General features: G+C 44.1%; 1 protein-coding gene across 2 annotated transcripts; it reads right to left on the bottom strand.

Annotated features, from left to right (window-relative positions):
* Positions 1–5,573: 5,573 nt before the first annotated feature.
* On the bottom strand, positions 5,574–23,810 carry LOC134431982 (V-type proton ATPase subunit S1-like protein). Of its 2 annotated transcripts, XM_063180287.1 has the most exons (8): positions 23,701–23,810; positions 17,666–17,706; positions 16,773–16,834; positions 14,937–14,966; positions 13,988–14,190; positions 9,947–9,997; positions 8,775–9,018; positions 5,574–6,198 (listed from the first exon to the last, which is right to left on the bottom strand). In XM_063180287.1, exons 1-8 carry the CDS (start codon positions 23,796–23,798, stop codon positions 5,896–5,898), a joined length of 1,032 nt encoding a protein of 343 aa, XP_063036357.1. In that variant the 5' UTR covers positions 23,799–23,810; the 3' UTR covers positions 5,574–5,895. The 2 variants fall into 2 exon arrangements, with proteins under 2 accessions (XP_063036357.1, XP_063036358.1); XM_063180288.1 differs by lacking the exon at positions 14,937–14,966.
* Between the last annotated feature and the right edge of the window lie 456 nt (positions 23,811–24,266).

Raw genomic sequence — 24,266 nt, 5'->3', positions numbered from 1 at the left:
TTTTTTTTCGTGATAATGAATTCTCTCCACTGCAGACATGTAGAAATGGCTCCAGGACACCTGAGAGGCAGCTCAATGGTGTAAGGGACATCATGGGGCCAAACAAAAAGTGTTGCTTCATTCAGCTGGGAAACCTCCTTTTCCAGCTTCCATCCCAAGTGAAAATTCCTCCATATTCCCAAGCAGTTATATCACAAACCTTCAATTATTTGCAATTACCAGTTCAGATATTGAGGCAGGTAACACAGAGCATGCTGATGCACCAGAACCAAGAAACTCTCCCAGAAAAAGCACTTGGACAGAGCTGCAAAATGTTCAGGAAGGCTGTTCCAAAATTTATAGGAACTGAAACTCTTTATAGTAATAAATTATAATTATGTATATTTATAATAACAAATTATAATAATAATGTGAGTCATGAGCAAATTTACACTACTGACTCAGGAGAAACAAGTTGCAATTTCTGATTTATGATAAGTTATCAGCTTGAAGGGGAAAAAAAGGTGCAAATACATACATACATATATACATATATATATAAATATATAAATATATATATATATATACACATATATACATATATATATATAATTGGTCAATTTCTTCTGATTTCCTACAGGTTTTGCCCTATAACATCAAATTTTGTATTGATTTACTGTATTGTTACAGTGAACAAACTAAGGGGTGACGTGGGAACCATTAAATCAGATTTCAGGCCTGTCACCCACCAGTTAAATGCCATGTCACAAGGCTCCCTGGAGGTGGAGGACACCTCAAAGGGTGTTCAGTAATGGTGAAGAACAGACCCACCCTGAAAATGCCCCCTGAGCTCCTGGGGAAAGTTTCTGAAATGAGAGGTGGCACCCAGCTTTTTGGAAACCCTTGATTTAAAAGGAAAACAGCAGAAATACCAAAGCTCCTGTGACAAGAATCAGTGTTTCAAGGATGAGAGTGAAATGCCACCATTTGAAAACACTGAAGGAAGAAATAAATCTATTTCTCCTGGCTCCCTGGAGCTCAGTGCTGCTTGCCAGCTGGTAGTTCATGGTTTGTCTCCCTTCCTTTACAGAGACAATGGCTCTGATTATTCCTTGTGCATTTTTAATTAATGCTAAGCCAAAACTCCACCACTTCAGCTCGAGCAACAGTGCTTGATGTGCTGCCTGAAAATCCAGTTTCCTGCCGATGTGAAATTGCCAAATATTGGGGTGAGGGGCAATTACACAACATTTTAACTACTGCACATGAAATGTATGAAGAACAAATGCTTCCATTTGTTCAATTCAGCTTTATCACAGTCTGTGAAATTTATCCTGTTTGAGTTAAAGGAAGTGAGACTTTTCCTTTCAGCTCTGAGTGGGAGTGGATGGGTCCCTGAATTTGGAGCATTGAACTGGTTTTAAAAAGATGCTGTAAGGTATTTGTGTGAGTGAACACATACACATTGGAAAGCCCGAGGTGTTCTCATGCAGAAATGGAATTGTGCATGTGGAAAAACCTTGTATTTTATAAACCAGTCTGTTAGTGCCACTGCATCTTATTTCTGTAGCACACAAATAATTTTAGCTTGAATTTTCCTGTTCAAGGACCAAGGCAGTGGAATGTGTCTGTTGTTCCAAAACATGCCTTTGATAAGGATTTTTTGGCTCACATTTACTGGAAATGTAAGAATGCACAATTTTGTGTTTTTCAGCCATAGGTGCTTGCTTTTACACATGGCACCAGGAGACACAAACTACAACCAAGATGATTTTTTGGTGTATTTTCCACCAAAGCATCATTAATTCTTTACAAATATATATATATATATATAAAGGCTCATCCTTCCAGTCCTGTGACCAGCAGTCTATTTCCTGTCTAATTCAATTAGTGTATTTATCCTTTCTAAATCCTTCTGTCATTTGAGTAGAACTGTGATGCCACAGGGGCAGAGGAGAATATTATGTGTGTTCCTTTCCCCAGGACATCCCAGTCATGGCATGGTTTAGAAAAGCTGATAAACTGAAAGAACTTTTTATCCTTGGTATTTTTGGAGTTTTTGGTTTTGGTTTGGGGTTGTTTTTGTGGGGGTTGTTTTTTTGATTTTTTTTTTTTTGTTGTGGTTTTTTTTGTTTGTTTGTTTGGTTGGTTGGGGTTTTTTGGGGTTTTTTTTTGGTTTTTTGGTTTTTTTTTTGATTGGTTGGTTTGGTTTGGGGTTTTTTTTTTTTTTTTTTGTTGGGTTTTTTTAACCTCAGAAGTTTTCCTTTTACGTTATCAGGTACTAATTATTGTCTCTTGTTCAGGAGGGGCTGGGAGGGACACACACACACAAACCCTGAAAATCTGCACCCAAAAATCTGTCCTGGCTCGTGCTGGAGATTTGCACTGCTGAGCATCTCAAGCACTCAGCCAGCAGACATCCACCCTGAAAACCAGGGAAAAGCAAAGGGAGCACAGCTGGGCTGGAAAAGGGGATGAGGAATGAGGGACAGGATCACGGGGATATTCCCTCATTCCCCATCTCACTCTTGTAGAACCTCTCACAAGAAAGGTGTTGATTTGCCCAGTTAAGCCATGCAAGGAAATTTATTATCAGGTCAGATTTATCCTGGCAGCACCATCAGACACCAGCCGGGAGGAGAAATTACCCCTGTGGGAGGAAGAGGCTGCCCTGTGCCTCAAGAACCTCAGGGTTTGGGAAGGGCAGCTCAGCAGGGTGAGGACCTCACACCAGGGACTCACAGTGAATTTGTCAGGCTGCCTCTGAACAGTGCCAGGTTCTATTTCCCCAGCCCCAGGCAGGACAACTGGCTTGGTTTGGAAAGGCAGGAGTCTGCTAAGGAAGGCAGGAGCCTCCCCTGAAATGGAGAATGTAAACCCTCCCCCTGAATTGCTATAAATTTTAAATTAAGGGGCTCTCCGGCAAAAAAATATAGGAGTAGGAATAACAGGTCTTTACTAGGGAAAAAATTTGAAAGGATAAAATGAACAATGCAGTGCACTAGAACAACACTGACAGAGTCAGAACCCAACCTGACACCCTGTGGCTCAGGGTGTTGGTGGCAGTCCCATTGGAAATGTGGCTCAGCCCTCCTGCAGTGCCAGGGGTGGTTCTGCTGGAGCAGGGGGATCTGTAGAGAAGGATGTATTCTTCCTCTGAAGATCCAGTGGGAGAAGAGACAGCTGCTGTTCCTCTGGGGAATCCCGTGCAGAAAGCCGTGCTGGTGTCTCAAAAACCTCTGGATTATATCTGGGTAGCAATGCTTGGCTCCTCCCTCTGGATTATATCTGGGCAGCAATGCTTGGCTCCTCCCCCTGGATTATATCTGGGTAGCAATGCTTGGCTCCTCCCCCTGGATTATATCTGGGTAGCAATGCTTGGCTCCTCCCCCTGGATTATATCTGGGTAGCAATGCTTGGCTCCACCCCCTGGATTATATCTGGGTGTCAATGCTTGGCTCCTCCCCCTGGATTATAATTGGGCAGCAATGCTTGGCTCCTCCCCCTGGATTGTATCCGGGCAGCAATGCTTGGCTCCTCCCTCTGGGCGGAGCATCTCCCAATGGGATGCTGCAGTTCTTATCAGCCATCCAGTGACATTCAATAACTGTTATCAGCAGGTGTCTCCCCAGATGTGGAAGAGATAAGGAAAACTGCCCACTGAACAGGGGACAAATGGCAAATGGCAAACAGAACACAATTTGCTTGGCAATCCAGGACAACAGCCCAGCTCTCCAAAGCACGAGGAACATCTCCTGTGTGGCCCTGGCACCATGGCACCCTGGTGCCCAGCATTATCCAGCTCTGTGTGCAGGACAGGGAATGTGGAAAATGAGAATTTGTGATTGGCTTTTCACAAATATTAAAATGAATATTATGTGTGTTGCGTTAGAAAGTGATGCTGTATTAATTCTCTTAAGTAGTGTGTCAAGTCTAGTTTTAGATTATAAGATAAGGTTAAAATAGAAACTGTGCTATGTAAGGTACTTTTTTCCTAAGGAAAGGACTCACAGTGAGACAGCAGCCACAGGACACCTGAATCTTTCAGAGAAAGAGAATTTATTGCTCCATTATCAGGAGAAATGAACTTTTCCTGCCTTGCTCAGCCCTGAAGATGTCATCAGGATTAAGAGAAAGCAGCTGACACTGCCCAGAGGGAATCCTGTGTTTGAATGGAATTTATGCATCATGGATGAGGTGTATGAATATGCAACAGGCTGTTGCTTTTAAGGGTTAATTCTCTGTTAACGTGGGTCCTTTTTAGGGCTTATTTAGCCCAGAAAGAGGCACCCAGACCATCCGTAACTCTTTGTTTCTATTGTCTCATATTGTCCTAATTCAAATTGTCCAAAACATTATTACCCTAATTGTATTACTACTTGCATAACCATTTTATTACTGTAAAACTTTTTCAGTTTTTTAAAAACAAGTGATTGGCATTTTTCACAGGGGACCAACCTGGGCAGGGTTTAATTTTCACCTTCTCCTGCCAGCCCCACTCAAACATTCCTGCTTTTGCTTGCTCCCTTCATGGAAAAGATAAAAGTTTGGCAGCAGCTGGCCACAGGCAGCCTTGGCAAGTCCTCAAAAGCTTGTCTATTACACCTGGTTATGTGTCAAAGATTTTTTTTTTTTCCCTCTGAAGTGCCTTCCTAGATGAAGTAATCTCTGAGGGCTCCACATCTAGTCTGTGTGTCACCTGTACTAATAAACAGAATACATGTGGACATCTCTCAGGGTGTTTAAAGACCTCTGCAGCACCATTTGCAAAGGCTTCAAACAATAAATTAATCCTGTAATCTAAAATTTGAAAAGCCCTTTGCTTGCAAATGTGGTTTTGATTGATTTTCCATCACGCTGTAGTTCCCATTATTTGTAACATAAAAGCACTACAGCGATGAGAACAGTGCTGTGACTTGCAAGAAATCAGGGCCAAATTATAGCTAATTTGGAATTCCCAAACTTTGCCCCTAACAGAAGAACAGATGAGTGGGGTGGCAGTATCCTAAACTCTCAGAAGCAGCAGTGAAAATCATAGCACAGTATCCTTTTCACTGCTTGCTGGCACCTTCCACCTCTCTGTTTATTTATATTTGTTTGTTTACATTTGTTTGTTTATATTCACCTGTTATTTCTATTTTCCATCTGTCATTCTCCATTCAGGTAGAAGTCCCGAGGGAGACTGATGGGATTTGCTAGAAAATAAATTTACCTGGAATTACAGCACATAATGCTCCTAATCCATCTCCTGGCACAGAGCTGAGCCACGGGGTAAAGCCTCTGTGAGCAGATGTCTGGTGTTTTCCCATCAGATCCTGGGATAAACCTCCAGCTTAAACACAGGAAAGCACCAGGATGCTGCTGCCCTGCAGCCACCATTTAATCTGTGCAGTGGATAGAAACACACCTCAGGTGGCCCTGAAGATTCCAGAGTGGGAAAAGGAGTTTGTGGGGGCAAAAAGGAGGGGGTGTGACTTGGGAAATAAAAAGAAAACACATCCTGAGAAAGAAACTGGTGCTCTTTTGTCAGGACACAGAGTAAATACAGAATGAAGGAAAATTTTGCCTTCTGAAAGAATATGCAAAGAGCTTGGTTTGAGGGGTTTTTTTAACCTTTATTTAATTTCAAAGTGTCCATTACAGATTCTCTCTTCAGGACTTGGTAAGCTGGATGAAGCCTCTATTTTGGCTTTTTGCTACAGGAATAAAGTCCAAACACGAATATCTCTAACTCACAATGGATTATTTTTGTTCTCACCTTCATTCCCAAGGCATCTTCAAGACGATTACCAGTGAATAACTGGCTAAAACAATCTGTTACCTACTTTTCTTTTCATCAGGTGGTAGAAAAATCTGCACAGACTACATACGACAATGCCAGGAGAAGAAAACACCTCTTGTTTCACTGAGACACTGCTAAATGTAGATTTTACCAAACTGCTGGTTCCTGAGTTCATAGGGCTCATTTCCACTGTTTCTCAGGGGCTCCTTCTCATCTCCCATGTCACTGTCCTTCATCTGTGCAAAATAGGCAGGAGGAGCTTTGCACTCGTAGTGCCTGTCCAGGGATTTCAGGTGGATGAGCATGTGCAGAGCATAGGCCAGGACCAGCAGCAGGATCAGGGACATCACCAAGCCCATCAGGATTGCTGGGGAGAAGAAGGATGCACAGTCCCTGGCGTAGGCAAAATGTCCTTCTTGGATGTTAAAACCTTGAATCTACAGAGAGGACAAGAGGGAACATGTTAAATAAAGTACGGGTGTTTCATTAATTTGTTTTTCATTACCTTGTGTTTCATTAATTTGCTCCTGATGGCAGGGAGGATTTCTGACTTGAGACCCGCACAAATTTGTGTCTCCCACTGATAGCTGGAGCTAATGCTCAGAGTTTATCCAGGTCAGTCTCCTCAAACTGCCAGCTCTTCTAATCCCCTCCACTCTGCTGCCCAAAGGATTTGCAGCTGTGTTTCAAACAGAACCTTCCACCAAGACTCACTCCTGGTGTCTCAGCAATATTTAACTGCAGGCATGCTACCTTTCATATTAACTGTGCATCTCCAGCATCACTTGCTGAGAGTCCCCAGAGTTTTTGCTTCAGACTTTTTGCACAAAATCCAACATGACAAACCAGGAAATATTCTCAAATTATTTTCCTATGCCCTACGACAAGATTTTCGCACCGGTCCCACATGGGTGGCACATGGCAGCAAAACTACAGAAACTACAGCGAGCTGCACCCAGCTATGGAAAACACCAACAGATGAATAAAACCTGGCTTCAGTTCTAATATGGATTTTAGCACTCTGCTTCACTAAATCAGTCCATGGACATTTTTCACACAGTGACAAAAGGTTTTACCATTCCTTTTTCAGCTCCTCATGCCCCTGACTCAGGTATATAAAGGGACTCTAGTCCTGCCATCTTAGGCTCCCTCATTGTCAAGCGCAGAAGAATTGGCGCTTTCAGAAGATTATTAATCTCATCCTAAAATAAGGGCTTAAGATGGGTCAGGGGAATTATCCAGTGGCTTTACAGGCAGGCTGGGGTGACTATAATCAGGGCACAAGGTTAAAATTCCTATAGGCACCAAAAGTGAAGTGAGATGAATCTCGTGCCTGGGTGTGTGATGCTGTTATTGGAGCTGAGTGTGAGAGCTCAGCTCAGAACGATGTAATGACAAGAAATCAAATTCACTCACCACTAGAGGGAACACAAGCAGAAAGACTACAAAAACCAGCCTTTAATTTCCTTGGACAGGAAAAGTCTTAGTTTCTATTTTGTGCTCCATGTGATGCCTTGGGATTTTAGCTTTTATAATTTTCATGTATTTGCCATCCTGCAGTTCTTTAGTGTGTAACTCCAAACTCTACATTCAGTGTCAGCTGCTGCTTTCCCATTTTGGGCAGACACAAAAATTCCTCTCCAGGCCTGGCAACCAAGGGCACCTCACTGCCCCAGGGCCCAGAAATGCAAACAAAAGTGAGTTGGGTGGGCAAACTTGGGGTAAATGACTCCATTAGCTGAAATTTGAATCGTTAGATTAGCCCAAATATGCAAACGGACCAAACATAAAAGTTTGAAAACCTGTGACCCGTGGTCCATTCCCGAGTGTAGCCCCTGAGGGAGCTTTGTCTGCCCAAAATGTACATGAAGGCCCTTCAATAAATATAGCAGCTTTTTATTCCTTTAATTCTGTCTGGTCTCTGGTTTTAGGTAGCCCCAAAAAGGCATAAAAGGTAAAAATATTTTGTGGGTCTGACACCAGCCTGTCAGGCCGGGCCCTGGAGCTGAGCTGGGCCTGTGTCCAGAGGCCACGGGGACACAAATGGAGGCCACAGGATCCATTTGCGGGTGTAGCCCCTGAGGGAGGGTTCTGTCTGCCCAAAATGTACCTGAAGACCCTTCAATAAATATAACCACTTTTTATTTTCTTAATTTTGTCTGGCCTCTCTTTTTAGGTAGCCCAAAAAACATCACAAGGTGAGGCACAAGTGTGTAAACTACACATGGAAGGTGATAGCCTTTCCCGAGAAGTCCAAAACCTCCCCTCAACCCATCCATGGCATCCACCTGTCTGAAATCCATGGCCATGGAAGATTGCAATGCAAGATGTTTTAAATTACCAACTGTATGGCAGACCAACTTTGTCAGGTGGGCAGTTTGCCTTATCTCTCTCTTTGAGTGACCACATTCACACCTCCCTCGGGAGGGGACATTGCTGATAACCGACTATTGAATGTCCCTGCATGGCTGATAAGAACTATATTAACTATAACCCATTGTGAGATGCTCCGCCCAGAGGGAGGAGCCAAGCATTGCTAGCCAGATATAATCCAGAGGTTTTAGGTTTTTGAGACACCAGCACGGCTTTCTCCATGGGATTCCCCAGAGGAACAGCAGCTGTCTCTTCTCCCACTGGATCTTCAGAGGAAGAATACATCCTTCTCTACAGATCCCCCTGCTCCAACAGAACCACCCCTGACACTGCAGGAGGGCTGAGCCACATTTCCAATGGGACTGCCACCAACACCCTGAGCCACAGGGTGTCAGGTTGGGTTCTGACTTTGTCAGTGTTGTTCTAGTGTACAGCATTGTTCATTTTATCCTTTTTTTTTATTTTCCTTCCCTATTAAAGAACAGTTATTTCCTGCTCTCATATTTTTGCCTGAGAGCCCCTTAATTTAAAATTTATAGCAATTGGGAGGGGTGGGGAGGGTTTACATTTTCCATTTCAGGGGAGGCTCCTGCCTTCCTTAGCAGACTCCTGCCTTTCCAAACGAAGACAATGGCATCACCTGGAAGTCGATGAAGGTGACCTCCCAGAGGTGTGAGAGGTCGTGCTCGGAGCCGGGCACCAGCAGAGCATCGTGTCTCTGCAGGCTGCTGACGCGCTGGCAGCGGAACGAGTGCGCGGCGGGCGCGCGGATCCCCGAGGCATTGAACGTCGCCTGCACCGAGTGGTTGTACAGCAGCTGCAGCCTCTGCAGGCTGAACCAGCTCTGCACCGACAGCTGGTAGTAGCTGGTGGTCAACAGGAGCCTGGGGAGGCCGTGTTGGAGTGGGGAGAAAGGAGAAAATCAGTCAGAGGGTTGCCGACACTAAATTCGCGCGGTGAGCGACTGCGTCAGAGTCATCGGCGTGATCAGTTTGTATCAGAATTATTGGAATTATGTGTGGTCTTGCTCCTTCCTTGGAGCCTGGAAAGGGAGAGGGTGGCAGAGCCCTGGAACAGCTGCCCAGGAAGGGCCTGGAGTGTCTGGAGACATCCCAGCCTCAGCTTCTCTGCCACTGTTCCAGGGGACCCTGCTTGGGCAGGGAATTGTACCAGATCATCTCCAGAGGTCCCTTCAGCCCCAAATGCCCCCAAATTACCCTGGATTCCAGCCCCAAATACCCAAAATACCCTGGTTTCCAGCCCCAAATACCCCTAAATACCCTGGGTTCCAGCCCCAAATATCCTGGGATTCTGTGGTTTGAGGTTGTTCCCTGTAGCAGCTCAAGGAGTCTGGTTTCTCCCACAAAGCAAGAAGAATATGACAGGATTTTGGCTAAATACTTGGAAAAATATGAATGTGACACTGGTATTGTACCCCCCGCCACCAAGTGTATGGAAAGTCAGTTCTCTTGAAATGCTGTTCTATCACCAAGAAGCAAACATGAAGTGGCTTGATACCCAGACCATAGTGAACTATCAAAGTTCAGCTAAAATCTCAGACACAGGAAGATTCTACACAAAAGAGATGACCCAAACTTTTCCACTAGTAGAAAACTCAATGTAGGAGAAACAAAAAATGCCTTAATAAAACAAGTCAAGTGACAGACATGCTGAATGCAGGTGTTTCAGTTATACAAGTTTTTCTCACATTATTTTTGCTTAAACAAACTCTCTTTAGTTCCCCACACAACTGCACAATAATGTATTTGTGTTATGTTATTATCTGGTAAGGATTTTATTATATAAACTTACCTGATAACAAGTCCCTTTAGATTGCCAATGTCACCAAACTTCAGGGAAAGCCTAGGTCAAAAAGCAAGTAACATCAGGCTAGGAAAAAAATTCAGAGACCTTCAGAGAAAAAAGCACCACAAAAGATTAAGCTCAGTTATACATGGAATTTTTTGCTCAGTCTACTCTTAAAGTCAGTGGGGAAAAAAAAAACCTGAAAGGATTAAATCTTCCTCTAATGAAATGTACTCATTCACCTGCTGATTGGAATGAGGCCCAGACGACCCAGAAAGAATAGAAATCCATGTTTAAGTTCCAACAAAACTCAATCCCACTAGCTTCCCACCCTAGCTGACCATAGGCTCAGTGGATCTGCTCTCCTCCCCCAGCCACCACATCTCAGTCAAGCATCACCCCTGCCTGTCATTAGAAAGTGCAAACAGACACCTTGTCCCCATCCTTTTAAATAACAGAACATGAAAGGAAGCAGAGGTGAGAGCTCAGATTTCCTTCCTCACAAAATACCCCGGCTGTGAGGCAGCTCTGCACCTCCTCGGGCACCTGAAGTTCAATAAGGTGAAAGGCCCTCCCAGGTTAATTAATGCAATACATGATTAGGCTGAATAAATTCTTCTCGCTTAAAAGTAATATTTTGCCTCTTAAAACCTGCATGGAGATTCTCGTTGTTCAAGTAAGCCAGAAAGAAAACATAGTGAAAGCGCACAGGTTCTGAAAGGCCTCAAAAATTAAAGTTGAAGATTAATTGAGAGAACAAAAACAAAACAAAACAAACAAAAATCCAACAAAAATATTTAAAAATTAAAAAATAATTTAAAAAAAGTAAAAAACAGCCCCACAATTTCCTAGGGGATCTAGACTTCTTGAGTTACACAGGTCCCCTAAAACAGGGCACTGAATCGAGACCATCCCTTGTTTTATTATAAATGTAAGTCAGAGATAGTTGAGGATTAGACACAGGTAAATGTGTCATTCAACTAAAAATCAAACAAAAATGCAGCTTGGATTATTACATCTGATACCATTCCCTGTGTTCTGAAACCCTTAATTTTGCCTTAGTTTATTTTCTGTTAGAAAATAAACTCTGTTTATTTCTGTTAAAATATTTACTAATCAGACTAAGATTATTTTCAAATTGTAGGCCAGAGGAGGGGGGGGGGGAATGTTTGTTATCACATTTTTTTTTATCTTTAACATAAGTTCATTCCATTCTCTACCTCTCTGTGTCAAAAGAGTGCTGGATAAGTTCCCGTGCTGATGATGTGATATTCAAACTGCCTTGTTGAACATTGTGATGCTGGGTTCTTTCTCAATTTCACTTTTAGCTTTCTGTTAACCTCACCAAAACGTCTGTGCACCTTGTGCTGTAAAATCACAAAGAGGTAACACCTACTTTGTACAGCACAAGGTGCACAGACATTTTTGGTAACCACAGACAAAGAGGTTACCAGAAAGTTAAAAGTGAAATTGAAAAAGAACCTTGTGCAGCACTGCTGGTGATGCCTTGGGATTTTAGCTTTTATAATTTTCATGTATTTGCCATCCTGCAGTTCTTTAGTGTGTAACTCCAAACTCCACATTCAGTGTCAGCTGCTGCTGTCCCATTTTGGGCAGGCACAATTCCTCTCCAGGCCTGGCAGCCAAGGGCACCTCACTGCCCCAGGGCCCAGAAATGCAAACAAAAGTGAGTTGGGTGGGCAAATTTGGGGTAAATGACTTCATTAGTTGAAGCTGGAATTTTAGATTAACCTCCAATATACAAATGGACCAAACTTATAAAAGTGTGAAAATCTCACGGTCCATTTTGGGTGTAGCCCCTGAGGGGCTGTGTCTGCCCAAAATGCACATGAAGTCCCCTCAATAAATATAACCACTTTTAATAGCCTTCATTCTGTCTGCCCCTATTTTTACGTACTCCCAAAAACTCATCACTGGCACACACCCCTTGAAGGGATAATTAGTCATGCACAGCACCTACGCCCCACATTCAGCACAGGATCCCCTCTCCAACCCCACGAGCAGCTGTGTAAAACAGCTGGAGGTGAGACAGACCAACAGCTCCAGCCCCATGGGCACTGAGAGCAGACCTGGCTGCCCCAGGAGGGGCTGCAGCACTGCAAAAACTGAATATTGAGTGTCCACAACAGGCTGGGTTTAAACTACACAATCTCTGCTGCCCACAGTGGCAGGACATCATCAGAAAAACCTGGGCCTCTTGATGCCCTGGATCGGCTGCCTAGAACAGGGGCTGGATAAGATTAAAAGAATAAAGTGGGTATTTATTAAAGGCCTTCAATAGTTACACCTTGGGCAGTCAGAAGCCTCCCATGGGCTGCACCCTAGATGGATAATGGTCGTGAGTTTTTCACACAATTATAAGTTTGGTCCATTTGCATGTCAGGGGTGAATTCTTCAATTCCATCTTCAGGTAACGAAGTCCTTTAGCCCCAGTTTGCTCCCCCTCAATTCACTTTCATTTATACTTTCAGGGCCTGAGGCTGTAGGGTGTTGTCCTGCATTACCAAGCAAATTTTGTTCTGTTTACCATCTGTATGGCAGCTGTCTTCTGTTCAGTGGCAGCTTTCCTTATCTCTTCCACATCTGGGGAGATACCTGCTGATAACCGACTATTGAATGTCCCTGCATGGCTGATAAGAACTACAGCATCCCACTGGGAGATGCTCCGCCCAGAGGGAGGAGCCAAGCATTCCTACCCAGATATAATCCAGAGGGAGGAGCCAAGCATTGCTGCCCAGATATAATCCAGAGGGAGGAGCCAAGCATTGCCACCCTGATATAATCCAGAGGGAGGAGCCAAGCATTCCTACCCAGATATAACCCAGAGGGAGGAGCCAAGCATTGACACCCAGATATAATCCAGAGGGAGGAGCCAAGCATTCCTACCCAGATATAATCCAGAGGGAGGAGCCAAGCATTGCTGCCCAGATATAATCCAGGGGGAGGAGCCAAGCATTGCTGCCCAGATATAATCCAGAGGGAGGAGCCAAGCATTGCTGCCCAGATATAATCCAGAGGTTTTTGAGACACCAGCACGGCTTTCTGCACGGGATTCCCCAGAGGAACAGCAGCTGTCTCTCCTCCCACTGGATCTTCAGAGGAAGAATACATCCTTCTCTACAGATCCCCCTGCTCCAGCAGAACCACCCCTGGCACTGCAGGAGGGCTGAGCCACATTTCCAATGGGACTGCCACCAACACCCTGAGCCACAGGGTGTCAGGTTGGGTTCTGACTCTGTCAGTGTTGTTCTAGTGCACTGCATTGTTCATTTTATCTTTTTCTTCCCTGTTAAAGTACTGTTATTCCTGCTCTCATATTTTTGCCTGAGAGCCCCTTAATTTAAAATTTATAGAAATTCAAGGTGAGGGGGTTTACATTTTCCATTTCAGGGGAGGCTCCTGCCTTCCTTAGCAGACACCTGTCTGTTCACACCAAGACAGGTGTCCTTGAGTGTTCCAGACAACTTTTATGGAAAATCCTTTCCATAGGATTTTTCCTCAGAGGCCTCAACAACGAAATGTAAACAATTATTATCTGCTGCTGTGGAATGCAACAGGTGCATCTGTGATTGGCCCATGTTGGATGTTTGTAATTAATGGCCAATCACAGTCAGCTGGCTCAGACAGAGAGTCCAAGCCACAAATCTTTATTATCATTCTTTGCTATTCTATTCTTAGCTAGCCTTCTGATGAAATCCTTTCTTCTATTCTTTTAGTATAGTTTTAATGTAATATATATCATAAAATAATAAATCAAGCCTTCTGAAACATGGAGTCAGATCCTCCTCTCTTCTCTCATCCTGGGACGCCTGTGAACACGGTCACACTTCAGTTTCAAAGGGATTGTGTTCTGACCAAAACGTGAAGACAGCAACTAACACTCTATATGGAGATTAGAGTTATACCCTAAAGCAGCACAGGATTTGAAAAATATAACAACTAAAACCTTAAGGCTCCACTCCCATATTCACTGCCCAGAGTAGCTGCCTGCCCCCAGCTCCCCCAGCAGAGCAGAATTCCCCTTACATGGCGCTGTCCTCGCTGCAGTTCGAGTCCCCAACATCCACGGTGGCGTGGGCTCCAAAGGTCCTGTCTGTCAGATCCAGCTGGGAGTGGTTCTCCATCCTGATCAGGATCCTCCTGGCCCAGAACAGGATGCAGGGGGTGCCGTTGATGGTGACGTTCAGGGGGCTGTGGGGGAGCCCAGGGTGGCTCCAGGGTGCTCCTTGCTGTGGGAATCCACAAAATCAGAGGGTTTTGGGAAAGCTGCAAAAGGCAGGCCTCAGAGACAGCAGAACTGTGATGGGAGCCAAGCAGCAGCCATGGGATTGGTCAGCAGAAAAATTATTTAAACTGTAGAAAAGCAAGGGCAAATAGAGCAATGGTCTGTGTATTAATGCTTGTCTAGAATAACTCCCTAAGCTGCAGAAAAGTTTATCTAGCAAGATATTAGGAAGTTTGAAGCTTAATAATGGAGCTGTGTGCATTGTGTTTGAAGGCTCACAAGCAGGTATTGTGGTTTTGAGGTTTGAAATAAGCCAGCACTGTTTAACCAAAGGTACCTGTGCTCACAGTGGTTGGACAGAACTACTGGCAATATAGAATATACACTATACAGATATAAATACTGTCAGTGTGCTTTTGCTTTGTGTGATTGGTCACAAAACTCATAAAGTGAGTTGTGACATTGAGTTCTGTGTCTGCTGCCTGGGATGTGAGCTGCTGGCACCTTCCATTGCCATAGCCATGGACTGAGAGTGATGCTGGAAAATCAAACAGCTCAAGGCAGTTCCACAGCAGCCCTGTTCTGTTTGTGGCCTGTGATTGGCTTTTGACAAATATTAAAATGAATATTGTATGTGTTATTTTGGTATTAATTCTCTTAAGTAGTGTGTTAAATATAGTTTGAGGTTATAACAAAATGTTAAAATAGAAACTATGCTATGTAGGATACTTTTTTAAAGAAAGAACTCACAGTGAGATGGCAGCCACAGGACACCTGAATCTTTCAGAGAAACAGAATTTATTGCTCCATTATCAAAATAAATTAATTTCTTCCTGCCTCACTCAACCCTGAAGATGCTGTCAGGATTCAGAGGAAGAAGCTGACACTGCCCAGACAGAATCCTGTGTTTGAATGGAATTTATGCATCGTCGATGAGGTGTCTGAATATGCAACAGGCTGTTGCTTTTAAGGGTTAATCCTTTGTTCACGTGGGTCCTTTTTCAGGCTTATTTTGCCCAGAAAAGGTACCCAGACCATCCGTAACTCTTTGTTTTTATTATCTCCTATTGTCCTAATAGTCCAAAACATTATTACTCTAATTTTATTACTGTATTTAGAACCATTTTATTACTATTAAACGTTTAAACTTTTAAAAACAAGTGATTGGCATTTTTCACAATGAGTCACCAGAAATCAGAGCCAGCCCTGAGGAAGCAGAGGCATTGGCTGTTTCCCCTTCCCACCATGGGGATGGCACCTCACAGAGCACCCAGCCCCAGCCCAGAAGGTGCAGATTCTCTACAGCGCCTCTAAGAATTGCTTCAGCCCACTGGAAAGGACCCAGGCTGTGCCAAGGACACAGCCCACCGTGCTGGAAGCACTCTGAGCAGCTGCCCAGGTGAGAGAAATATCTGAATTTAACCTACCTGCAGGCAGCTTGGCTCACCGTGGCTTGAAAACAGGGAAACACCTGCTGCAGAATGGGATGGATCAGGCAGGGACCCCTGCCTTTACAAAATCAGGACTGAAACCCAGGGACTGCAGCTTCCGTGTCCTCTGCACACACCATAAAATTGCCACCCCTTGTGAGCCTAATTTCATAGCCAAATTTCAATTTTCAAAAAGACAATTTGGCTGTGAGGCAAGACAATTTGACTCAGGGGTGAGAAAGAACTGCAAAAATTAAAAGCCATTCTCAAGTTTCACCCCCAGATTTCCAGTGACCACCTCTGTCCTATCCAAATAAGATAACACACACAACGTGCATTTTTACCATTTCATATGACTGCAAGTTCACATTAAAACAGAAAAGGTTTCCTGAGTCCCAGTCATAAACAGCATCTCACCAGGCTCCAGAAGGGACACAGTTAAGCCCCAAAGTTTTGTCTTGGCTTAAAGGGAGATGTTTTTGCGTGTGTGCTGTTTAGATCAGCAAATCATAACTCTCAGCTCAGACCCTGAAAGATCCCTTTTGATACTGGACCTTACATATGGCACAAGGATGTTTCAGGATGAAAATTAACAAGCACTGACAGCAACAAGCTGAAAGCAAAGCATGATGATGGCCAGGAAATGTGCTGAGTGGCTATGAGTGTGTTTATATAAATAGCAGGGCTGTCTCCTCAGAAGCCCATATGAGAGAGATTTTTCCAACATGTCCCCAACATTGGAATGCATCACTTTTGGTAAGGAACCCTTTTATGCTCAGTTTTTGACAAGACCTACAGCCTGGTCTCAGGTAAAAAGCTCCCACTAAAAATCTCAAGTTTTGCTCCAGCTTCAGCTCAAGTTTCAGCACCAGCTGAAATGAGAACAAGAAATCCCATTGCACAGAAGGTGGATTTAAGGAATTTGTCCCAAAACATGGCCAGCCAGCACCAGCAACAGCACCCGAGGTGTCACTGCAGAAAAGCAGAGAATATTTGTGCAAGTGGTGAGACAGAACTGTACCACAATGTTTTACACAGTTCTGCTGGGTGTTTCTTGTGAACAAAGTAAATCCCATTTAATTCAGAATTGTAGTTAAATTGGAAGACCTAAATGTGCTGTGAAAAGACTTCACAGATCCAGCCCTCCAGGCATTACCTGTGCAATTGCCTCTTGATTGAGATTAAACTTTGGCTTCACACGACCATTGTAATGCTGACCTGCAGAAGAAGTGTTATTTCATTATTAGCATATTATAAACACCCATTTATAAACACATTTATAAAAACACACATCTATAAAAACACACATTTATAAAAAACACACATCTACAAAATTTTCCACGTTCCTATGCAAACAATAATTATCCCTGCACAAAATGTGTATGTCAGAATTACTGCTTTTGCCATGGAAAATACTTGACTGGCAGCAAAGACTGCCTTCACTACATGTATTTTCTAATTTACCTTTCTTGTTCACCAAAGTTCCTCTTGTTTTCACTGGACACCTTGCCACCCTCACCGGGAGGAACTCCAGTGCCCCAAAATTACAGGATTCAGTCTAAATCTGTATTTATTCATCTCAAACACATTAAAACCTGCTTTTTTTCCTCTGTGCAGCAAATTCATCAAAAGGTGATGAACAGGCTGGCAAAAGTGTGATAACTGTGCTGGGAACTTTCTCCCTGCACTGCCAGGGACAGGGAGCTGTGACAAATTCCCTGACATCCCAACTCCTCCTTGCCAGGAGGGTGAAGTTTCACAAGCACAGGTCATTTCATGGGCACTCTCACAGCCCCATCCTTCAAGCACTTAACTCTGTTTTCATTTGGTTAAAAAAAAATGGTGAAAGATTTTTCCTTCCACGTTCTCGCTGCACCTCAGAGTTGGACAGTGAATTGTTATTTTAACAGGAAAATCCTTTAAAGGGTATTTTTAAAGAGGGTTATGCTTCAACAAAACATGTGACAGAAGAGTCTCCGACATCTGGGGATAAAATCTACCATAACAGAACCAGAATTTTGTGGGGATTCAGCCCCACAAAAGCCTTACCAGCTCTCTGGAGAGAATCTTGATCTGAAAACTCATGTGAACTAGGAGAGAGCAGAAAAACATTTATGGTGCAGCATCTGAATTCAAAGTCTGCAGCGAGTTTATGGGGAAATCTGTGGCTGCTTCACTCCACAGAACATTCCAAAGGCAGCTCGGGTCCTTGGCTGGTGGAGGCCACAGGAACAGGGCAAAATGTCCCAAAGCTGCTGCAGCCTGGCTAAAAACGTCCCATTTTCAGGGGTCATTCAGCTGGACCAGCCCTGACAGGCACTCCCACGTCCTCACCACACTGTCCCCCTATGGAGGGGCTGGACAAAGCCGAGTTAATAGCAGAAATAACAATTGATGATTTTTGAGTGTATCCATAGCAAGGAAGAAGACAAGGCCGTCAGCATGGAAACAGATTAGAAAAGATACATGAAAAGTTTTGTAGGCTGACTACGTGCATAAGTACATGTGTATATGTTATTAAATTTCTGTATTTATTTTTGCATTATTTTGTATTACCTTATTAAATTTCTGTGATTTTTGCCAATTATACTGACATTAATTGCTTTGCACCATTGAATATAAGCAGTTATTGTGATGTAGTTAATGACTTAAGATCACGCTTTGTTAAGAGTATATAAGCTGGAGAACACGCAGAATAAAAAACTTTTTTCTTCTTGGACCCTGACCATGTGTGTGTATCACATCCAACCTAATGGTGACATCTCATCCCATGGGATGTCAGTTTTGGGGTGTGTTGGGAAGGACGGAAATTTGACAAGGAAGTCGCACAGATATGTGTGCCTAGCAGAAAGATTTTTAAATGTAGAGTCTGATGAAGAATAGAGATGGAAGCCAGTTTTGATATGGAAGAAAAGAATTGCTGAGCCAGTCTCACTGGATAACCAAGGAGGCAAAGGGTGTGTTAGTTAGAAGGGGTTTTATGGCTTAGAGCAAAGGATAAACCCACCCCAAACAAGAAGATGATTTCACCAAGCAGAAAGAGAGCACAGGCAAACAAGGCAGCAAATGTGGCAAGTGGGAAAAAGGTCCCAGAATTTCCCACTGCAAGAGAACTGAAAAACAACTTCCAGCTTAAACTGTAATGTACTGACTTTGGTGATTGGAGAACAGCAACATGAATATGGCAATTACAGTAGTTATGAGGGGCTACAGATAATAGTTAAGGTATGGATTGGTTCTGCTGTGTTAAGATGCTCAGCAAAGAAAAGTCTATAATGCATTGTAACAAAAAGAAAAGTCTATAATGCATTGTAACCAAAAGAAAAGTACATAATGCATTGTAACCAAAAGAAAAGTACATAATGCACTGTAACCAAAAGAAAAGTCTATAAGGCACTGTAACCAAACCCAAAGGGTGTCCAGGCTGCCTGCAGCTGGAGCTGACAGCTGTGGGCACAGCTCTGTCACCCACAGCCCTGGGCTGCTGTGACACCTTGGATGGAACAAACTGCATTTTGTATACAATAAACTGCATTTTGGAGAGCCCCTGCAGTCCCACATCCCTCATTCAGGCTCTCACAATTCCAGGCAATAACAAATCCCACAGGAGTCACTGCAAGGCTGGGCTCAGGTGAGGCACATCTCAAGTGACAACCACCAGGCTCGTGCATTTTACAGCATTTGATTTTCTTCTGAGGCCTAAGTCCTCAGCTGGTGTCAGCAGAATCAATGTGGGAACCCACAGAATCAGAGGGGTTGGGAAAGCTGCAAAAGGCAGGCCTCAGAGACATCAGAACTGTGATGGGAGCCAAGTAGCAGCCGTGAGATTGGTCAGCAGAAAAATTATTTAAACTGTAGAAAAGCAAGGGCAAATAGAGCAATGGTCTGGGCATTAATGCTTGTCTAGAATAACTCCCTAAGCTGCAGAAAAGTTTATCTAGCAAGATATTAGGAAAGTTGAAGCTTAATAATGGAGCTGTGTGCACTGTGTTTGAAGGCTCACAAGCAGGTATTGCATTTGAAACTGACAGAACTACTGTCAATATAGAATATACACTGTACAACCACATGAGCCCAATCCCAGATGCACCTGTTGCATCCCACAGCAGCAGATAACCATTGTTTGCATTTTGTTCCTGAGGCCTCTCAGCTTCTCAGGAGGAAAAATCCAGAGGAAAGGATTTTCCATTAAAGATGTCTGTGACATCCAGGTGAGCGCGAGCCCACAGATCCTGCACACACTGCCCTTGGTGTCCTGCCTCACCTTCCAAATGGAAACACACTTCCATCTTCCTCCCTCACCCCATTTATTACCATTTTTCCAAACCACCACAGCAGGAAAAAAAAAAAAAAACAAAAACGTGGAAACATTTACACCAAAATATTAGGAATTAGAGCAGTTTTCAGTGTTTATGTGCAAACTTCACCACGGGTGAATTGTTGGGATGGCAAAGTCAGTCAGAGCTTGGCTCTCCAGGGTGAGTATATATATATATATATATATATATATATATAGTTATGCTTAGCTATACTTGTAGCTCCTCTCCACAATTAAATTAAACACTATTTGGATATATGCATAATTAAGCACTCATATCCATTTACTCCAGCTTGGAAATCACCACCTGGACTACAACATTGGTGTTGGAAGAAGAATTGTTGTAAAACTCTGCAATTCCTTCCGTTGCCTGACAGGTTTTCATGCTGTTTATGGAGGAGGAAATGTTAATTCTGTTTTTTTGTGACTGTCCATTAAGAAAAAGGAATCCTGGCTCCTCCACAGCCGCTGTGGGAGAGATGTCACATCTCTGCTTTCAGCATGAAGGCACTCCAACAGAGATGAATGTGCACAGCTGGTGAAATATTCATGCTTGCATGGGGAATGCAGAGCAGAGAGTGACCCAGGAGCCACCAGGGACCTGTGAACATGCTCAGCCCTGAGAGGAATGGTGGAATTGTCTTCACAGACAAGCTGTGGGTCTGCTGGTAGATAAAACCAGCCCTGGGAGAGAAAAGAAACCATGGGGAGAATCCCACTGATGGATGAATGGAAAAAGAGATTTGCCTTTACAAATAAACTTTAGGTTGGCTGAGAAAGGAAATCGGACATTGAAAGGTGAAAGAAACAATGGGGAAGGAAAACCCCTGAATTCCATAAGAATTAAAAATGAAAAGGGAGGGTTGTGCATTAGAGGGAAATCTTTGGGATCAGGTGTTCTGGGAAGTCTGAACCTCTCAAGTGCCTCAGAAATGGGGAAAGAGAGAAGGGAAAGGTGGCTGGGAAATTGGGATACAGAGGAGGCTGAGCCCTCCAAAAATGTGAGAGACCCCAGGGGATGCCCAATGGCCTCTCCCTTTATTGGAATAAAGTCAAAGGACTGCTGTGTCTCCTTTTTGGGCATAAACCTCTGCTGTTTGTGGGTTAATTTTCCTGACAGCCCCATGCCAGGCACAGTGAGGGAGGTGCCTCCTGCTAATTACTCTGTTAATTAGCAGTCCTGCAGGAAGCAAGCAGGGCCGTCACTCCCCATGGCACAGCCAGGCTGGCACACAGGGACAATCCCTTCCTGGTTTTGGGGATGCCAAAACAGCAGCTTTTCCACCCAAAAAGGCCATCCCCCAAAAAGGGGAATCCGCAGGCAGCAGAGCCCTGCGGCCCTCAGCTGGAGGGTGTCCCCGTGGAAATAAAAGCATTGAAAGTGAGGAAAGAGAAAACAGCTACACACTAAAAAAATATCAATTCCCTTTTGATTATAAAAATGGTAATTACGTGTGTAAGAGAAAATAAACTAGCCAGCACTAGAGCATTCTCCACAGCAAATAATTTCCAGCACTTTGGGTTATAGACCCTTTCATCAGCCTCTCTTGCTATGAAATTTCAGATTCACTTGATCACAAGTGGAGCATGTTTTGATGAGCCACATTTTCCCTTGCCCACTGGTAAACAGCTCTCCCAGGTGCACCCAGGCACGTGTGCTGTACCTTGAATTTACCACACCCAGCATGTTAGGAGCCCACATGAAATCGGATTAGCCCTAATACAAAGCACTGGAATGACTAGTCACTATGTAAAACCCAATTAAAGGGGATTATAAGTAGAAAGAGGTGCAAATTTCCTCTTATCAGATGACATTATCCATCTACATGAGATAACTAAGTCCGGATTGTTTGTCTGCAAAACTGCAGGTCTTGAGGACTAAGCGGCATTTCCTCCACTCAAATAACCACATGGATAATCCTGGCACTCAGTTCTTATCACCCATTAGGTGATAAACTACACCTAATGGGAAAATGCACTCTGCATCTACAGAAAAGTGCTGTGTAGCAAATTACAGAAATTTCAAATTTTCTGTGTTTCCATTACTTCAGGGCCATCTCCCTAAGACTGGCAACCTCCAGCTGCAGAATTCCTCACTGGCTGCTGAACTGGTTACAGCTAATTAATAAAAATCACATGTGACCTCTCAAACGCACTGAAAACTAAATTATGAAAGGTGAGGAGCACCTGGGGGCAATGCACTGTTTGTGGTCCTAGGGACACTCAACATAAGGAATTGCAGTGAAGTTATTAATGCCATAAATGTGTAAGTTTGGAGGGACCAGATTCAAGGAAAGAGCTGTCTCCTTCTAAGAAACATCCTGACCAAAATCATCACTGGCTTTTAAATGCCTCTGTGTAAATTCCATCAATAAGAAATATCTACAAACACCACAACTCCTCTGGTTTTTTTAATGATTTGACACATTTGGCACAGGGAGACAGATTTCCATAAATGTTTCAGAAAGCACTGATTACTGGGGCTGATTTGCAATTTAATGGGTGTCCAACAAGGTCTGGATCAGAGCAAGATAGATAGATAGATGATAGATAGATAGATAGATAGATAGATAGATAGATAGATAGATAGATAGATAGATAGATAGATAGATAGAAGCTTGATAGATCACATCAAGCCTCCATTTTTAACACAAGAGAAACTGAGCTCAGAAAACTTCCAGCAAATTTACGCTGTGCAGACACAATCCCACTCCCAATGAGGCAAAATTCCCATTTGATTCACTGGCATCAGGATCATGACTTCATCTGTTAATATTTATTGCAATACAGTTCAGGAAATGCTCCACTGCTCGTTATCTGTTGGATTTTGGTCTGATTCAAAGACAAAGAAGTGAAATTATTTAAGAAGAGCAGCAAGAAATCAGAGAGCTGGCAGAGCAGAGCAGCAAGCAAGCTATTTAATGAAAACATATTGTAGCATTTATCAGTAACTGGCTACCAGATCTCCTAATACAAGCTTAGGCAAATCACCACATGTCCTTCCTGCCTCAAATTTTGCACAGATTTCACTGGCAGCTGCGACCCTCACCAGCATGTTAGCTCTGTGTTTTTGTCTCTTTTATTTTATTTGGTGGCTTTGGGCATCATTCAGCTCACACAGCTCGGGCTGTTCTCACTTTCTCAGTGCTTGGCTCCACAAAGTCCCCTCTTCCCCGTGCTATGATCTGGGCTCACTGTTTGTGTTTCGTCAGAGAGTGAAACAGCACCACTAATAATAAACCCAGACCTCCAGTAATTTCTTAAGTTTAATACTCACTTGTAATATTGCATTCACACTTCAGATATTCCACGCAAGCAGAATATTTCCGTGCCTGTGCTTCTTGGAGTAGTTTTCACACCCTTGCTGTCATGCTATTTATAACTCCCTTTTCCCAGGGAATATCAGTGTGGGAGTCAATAAAACATAAATTAAACTTAGGGCGGATGCACAGAAAACGCCCAATTTTAAACAACGTTCACAAAATCGTTGCAAAGTTACATCTCCAACACATCGCCTGCTTAAAAATAATTAATATATTAATAAAATATATTTTATTAAATTATATATATGTAATTATAATATATGTTTATAATATATATATTTATGATATATATTTATTTATAATAAAATATATTTTTAAATTAGAAATAATAACACTCTGCAATAGCCCGGGGTGTTTCCAAACCTGGAGGGGAAAGCAGAGCCACGTCCTGGCGTTGTCAACGAAGGGCAGAATTGTTAAAACCCTGCGCCCCGGGTACCGACCTGTTCGCGGCGGGGTTTCGCTCCTCGGAGCGGCCGAGCGCGGTGCTGGCCAGGACCAGCAGGAGCTGCAGGAGCCGCAGGGCAGCGATCCGGTCCATGGGGCGGCCGGGAGCCGCTGCCCGCCCGGCACAGCAGCGCCGGCTCCGGGGGCGGGACAGCGCCGGGGCGGCGGCTGCGGGCGGGGCCGCTGCTGCATCTCCATCCCCGCGGCATCCCGGCTCCATCCCGGCTCCATCCCCGCGGCATCCCGGCTCCATTCCCGGCTCCATCCCGGCTCCATCCCCGGCTCCATCCCGGCTCCATCCCCGGCTCCATCCCCGGCTCCATCCCCGCTCCATCCCCGGCTCCATCCCCGGCTCCATCCCGGCTCCATCCCCGGCTCCATCCCCGGCTCCATCCCCGGCTCCATCCCGGCTCCATCCCCGGCTCCATCCCGGCTCCAACCCCGCGACATCCCGGCTCCATCCCCGGCTCCATCCCGGCTCCATCCCCGGCTCCATCCCGGCTCCATCCCGGCTCCATCCCCGGCTCCATCCCGGCTCCATCCCCGGCTCCATCCCCGGCTC

This window comes from Melospiza melodia, chromosome Z (genome assembly GCF_035770615.1).
Source record: "Melospiza melodia melodia isolate bMelMel2 chromosome Z, bMelMel2.pri, whole genome shotgun sequence".
Taxonomy (NCBI): Eukaryota; Metazoa; Chordata; class Aves; order Passeriformes; family Passerellidae; genus Melospiza; species Melospiza melodia.
The sequence above is the reverse complement of the archived record's forward strand: the minus strand, read 5'-3'. Positions and strand labels throughout refer to the sequence as shown.